Source organism: Corvus brachyrhynchos, unplaced genomic scaffold (genome assembly GCF_000691975.1).
Source record: "Corvus brachyrhynchos isolate BGI_N302 unplaced genomic scaffold, ASM69197v1 scaffold188, whole genome shotgun sequence".
Classification (NCBI taxonomy): domain Eukaryota; kingdom Metazoa; phylum Chordata; class Aves; order Passeriformes; family Corvidae; genus Corvus; species Corvus brachyrhynchos.
In genome coordinates this window covers 1,396,935-1,401,350 of record NW_008239647.1, presented here as the reverse complement: position 1 = coordinate 1,401,350, position 4,416 = coordinate 1,396,935, and the positions used below count along the sequence as shown (strand labels likewise).

The 4,416-nt window shown below is 40.9% G+C and overlaps 1 protein-coding gene across 1 annotated transcript in view; it reads left to right on the top strand.

Annotated features, from left to right (window-relative positions):
* GLP1R (glucagon like peptide 1 receptor) overlaps positions 1-3,185 on the top strand; it is a 53,800-nt gene extending 50,615 nt beyond the window's left edge. Inside the window, exon 14 of the mRNA XM_017742331.1 lies at positions 1-3,185. Within this exon, the coding sequence (XP_017597820.1) occupies positions 1-153 (153 nt within the window). The 3' untranslated portion in view covers positions 154-3,185.
* The last annotated feature ends 1,231 nt before the right edge of the window (positions 3,186-4,416 follow it).

Here is a 4,416-nt window from a genome sequence, read left to right as displayed (position 1 = left end):
CGGAGGAGCGGGGAGCGCTGGAGATTGGAACATTTGTATGTCCAGAGAGACAGCAGTATGAAACCTCTGAAGTGTCCAGCCAACAGCATCAGTAGTGGGGGCACAGTAGGCAGCAGTGTCTATGCTGCCACTTGTCAGGCCACATTCAGCTGAGACCTCTGCAGGTGAATCAGACTGAAACAATGAACTGTATAATATACCTGAGAACCCTTAAATACCCAAGTAAGTGGCTTAAGTTTGCCATCTCCAGCGAGAAACTTAAGCATATGCTGCTCATTGCCTGCAGGCTGTTGGACAGAGGGGTTCAATCTGCTAATGTAATCAACACATCAGAGGAAAAATTGATCATGTCTAAAGTAAGTTAAAAGAGTTTCTTCCTATTTGCACACAAGGCCTCCGGGGGTCCAAAACTTAAGCGTAGCATTGATCCAGTCTGAAACCACAGGGTCAATGGCTTATTACTGTTGAGTGGGCGAGCTGAGTGATCGACTGATTAAATTACAAGGATATAGAATATGATTATTGCCAAAAAATACATTCAGACTTTTCTGGGGATAGGGTAAGGTGCCATCACCATTTTAGGAAAAAAATAATTTAGTGAGACACAACTTGTGTTTCAGGGAAGAATTAGTTTTGTAGCAGGAGTTTCCCAAAGTCAAAGTTGAAAATATGCTAACGTTTTTTCTGGGTAGGTGAAGAACAGCATCCTGAAGGTCTATCAATATACAGCTTTTTTAAACTTCTGAATTCTATTTTTAACCTTCACTTAAAAAGAATATAAAAACCCAAACAAAACAAAAATGAAGTATCTGCTGGGAGCGTCTTCTGCTAGGAATAGGTGCACGTTATCTCTGTTGACATGGATGGAAATGTCCCCTGCATGCACAGGCTTTTCATTGTCAGTGCTACTCTGCCCGCCTGGTGGGCACAGAGGCGTTCACAGGGATGGGATGATGACTGGTGTTTCAAGAGAACATTTCTTGTCTGAGCTTTACTCTGCTTCTTGTGGGTGCAAACACACAGAAAAAAGTCAGCTTGTGGCCTCTGCTGGTCTTAGCAGACCTCTCCTCATTGAAAAGATCCGGTAGTTGGCAGTGTGGACTGACTTTTGTTTCCCCTCCGGCCTTGGTCCTTCTCTCCTGTGACACAAGGTACCCACGCACGTGGAGGGGGAGGCGGCCCTTGCAGAGGGCGCGGGTTCAGCACCAAGGACAGCTCCCGCCCCCCTGCCCGGGGTGGGCTGCCATCCTCCAGAGCCTGCCTGCCTGCTTCCCAAAAGCAGCATTCCAAAAAAAACCCAAACAAAACCAACATCTCCAAACAAGAAATCCTGAACTCCATGAGCTTTTTTCCGCCTGTTTAAAACAACAAGGGCTCGTGCAATGACTGCATCTGCACTGTGTAGTGTGTTCCCTCCTTGATGGTGACAAGAATTGCTGGGGAAAAGCAGAAGTACCTTTAAGAAGCAGGAGGTGGTCCATTGCATCACTTAATAAAAGCTTTAGACATCTTTACTCTGCTCTGACTTGGGCTCTTTTTACAGCAGAGGCAAAGTGCCAGAGACTAGCTCTGAGAATCTCTCTGTTCACAGATTTCTTGTAGTAAGTAAGCAACTTCCGTGGCATAGCAGTTACAACTACTCAGCAGAAACAACCCCCCCTATTTTCAAGTCTCTTTACACTTGCATTCACAACCCCTATTGCCAAGAAAGTGGACTGGATATTCTGGGATGTAACTCAGCATCTTTCCTGCCTGAAGCTAGATTGCTTTGCATGGGATTATTTAATCATTGCATTAGAATCCTAATTGCCAACAGCATGGATTAGTTTTGCAATCATAAGGTTAGAATTGAATTAGAGACAATGTGTTACCTTCTTCTGCTATGATGCTTGTAATTGAGCTCCAGGGAGAAAGACATGTTTGCAGAAATCCACCACAGTTCTCAGGCCAGCTTATGTGTCTTCAGCATGCTGGCTTCTCTGCAGGCTTCTTCCAGGCCTTCCCTCCCTAACATCGGTTGCAGAACTGACTTCGGAATGAAGCACTTCAGGTTCTTCTGTAAATTTAATAACTAGCTTCTGTGTTGTGTGACCATCAATACAATAGTTATCTATGCAGATGTTAACTGCTGTCATACAATTTAATTAATTAGCTTCCTGTGTGTAGAGAGTATGCTTGTTATTTCTATCTACCCTGAAGTGCTTAGAACAGGAAAAAAAGTACTGAAGATAGTCACTGACAGGTGAGAGGGCAGCGTGGTGACAGATGCAATTTACAGCTGTGGGATAATGTACATTGGTGGGAATAATTTCACTCATTAATATTCACAAGTGGATGCTGGTTTTCTTGGGCCCTGCTTAGGTGTGTGCAAAGCTGGGAAAAAAAGTTTCTGCTGCTTGCGTAGCTGTTGGCACGATGATAGTTTTGCTATGACAGTAGGAAGTTACAGAAGTGTTTTACCTCACTGCTGTGCTGGACAAACAAGTGTGTGTAATAAATGAAAGAGGACAGACATGGGAATAGAGAGCACTCCCATGTGTGGTAACAAACCTGTACTTAGTTGCTGTCACAAACAAGATTCAACAGCTTGATGTGCATTTGAGTTAGTAGGCTGTTCTTGTCCCTCCTACTCATTTGTGAACTGAGGGCTTTGGGCCCACAAGAATAATGCCAGTTAACTTACCTTGGTGACTTCTGCTTTGTTAGAATACAAGAGAAAAGTAAGGTAAGAAAGTGAGGTCTTAGCCAAGCAGAGGGTTGCAGAGGAAATTTTTTCCCCCTCTAATTAGGCTCTTGCTTGTTCAAACTTTTTGAAATCCCCTCTCAAAACAACTCAGTGGAAGTAATTACCACCAAGCAGAATTACGGTATTCGTGTATTTAGAGATTGAGCAAGGCCTCAATGCCAATTTCTCCATCATACTTTATCTACTTCAGTAAAACCTTTTACAAGCCTTTGTTATTCATGCCATCTCTATTTCAAAATGTATAATGTACATTTATTTGAATAGCATGAAATAAGCAAACCAACACAAAGCACTGGAACAGATGAACTGTGTCAATTTTTATTTCTTGTGCCTTTTGGCTTCATGCTCACTTTTTGTGGTAACTTGTTTCATGAAGCATTAAATAGAAGAGGCTATAAATCCACCTGGACAGAATGCAACTAGAGTTTATAGTTAGTAAAAACTTTATTTCCAGCATTGCTGCTATGAATTTTTATAATTTCATGGATCTTACCTTGTATTTAATATTTATTTGCATGTATTTCCTTGTTTTAAAAAATACCCACAGAATTGAACTGTACAAGATCTCAGATTATCAACTCCCCATAAACATTATGCTGATGTTTATTTTTATTGTTGTGAATAAAGTTTCAACTCACAAAACTCCATTGCTTACAGGTGTTTTGAGTATCATCTGACTACTTCTTACCCTGTAATTAGAATATTTTTTAAGAATGGAAAGATTCCCGGTCTGTGGTTCTTCCAAGGAAACAGAGCTTTGTATGTGCAAGTCTGTGTCCACTACCAAGAGGCCTTTGACCTTGCTGAGCCTTCGTTAATAAAATCCAAAATGCAGCATGTTAAAAAATCAAAAGGAAACCAGTAAGAACAGTGAAAACTCTGAGGGGTTTTTACTGGAGAATGAGAGAATATGTGCAAATGACAAAATTCTGTGTTTGCCTTTAAATAGCAGCATTTGGAATTTTTACAACAGCCCACAATAGAAACTGTGAGAGTGCTGTGGGGAGCTACTGAGAGGTGCTTAGCAGTGTTAACATACTGTATGTGCTTTAATCTATTACTCTCTTACTAGTCCAGTTAAATTCAAAGTGCCACTTTCTTTTGTTTCTACAACAAATGATGAAATTTGTGGTGAGTAATGCCTTAACAATGTGTTTAACTGTTAAATTAGAAAAGACATAATGGAACAGTATTTGAAAGACCAATTTGTGACTTTTCTTCTCAACGCTGTCCTCAGAGACACAAGTTCTAGCAGTTTCTCTTCAAAATGATGACTTAATGATTTCATAGAATCATAAAATTTGTTATGGCTTGAAAAGACCTTTAAGATCATCAAGTCCAACTGTCTGTATAGCATCACCACCATGTTCAACACTAAAATATGTTCTCAAGTGCCACATCCATGTGTTTTTTACGTCCTTTGAGCAGTGATGACTCCCACTTTGCTGGGCAGGTCTGGCTTAATGCAGTGATGTACCTACTAAAAACAGCAGTAGATCATAAAAGTACACCTGCCATGAGTAAGTCTTTTTTGGCTTACAAATTGTGAAAACTGTAATGTGAAGCAAAATTACAAGGAGAGGTTTGGGTTAGATGAAAGACACCACTGCACCTCCAAGCAGCAGCCTATTTTACGTATATGGTTATTGCTTCATGTCTCTTCTTCAGAA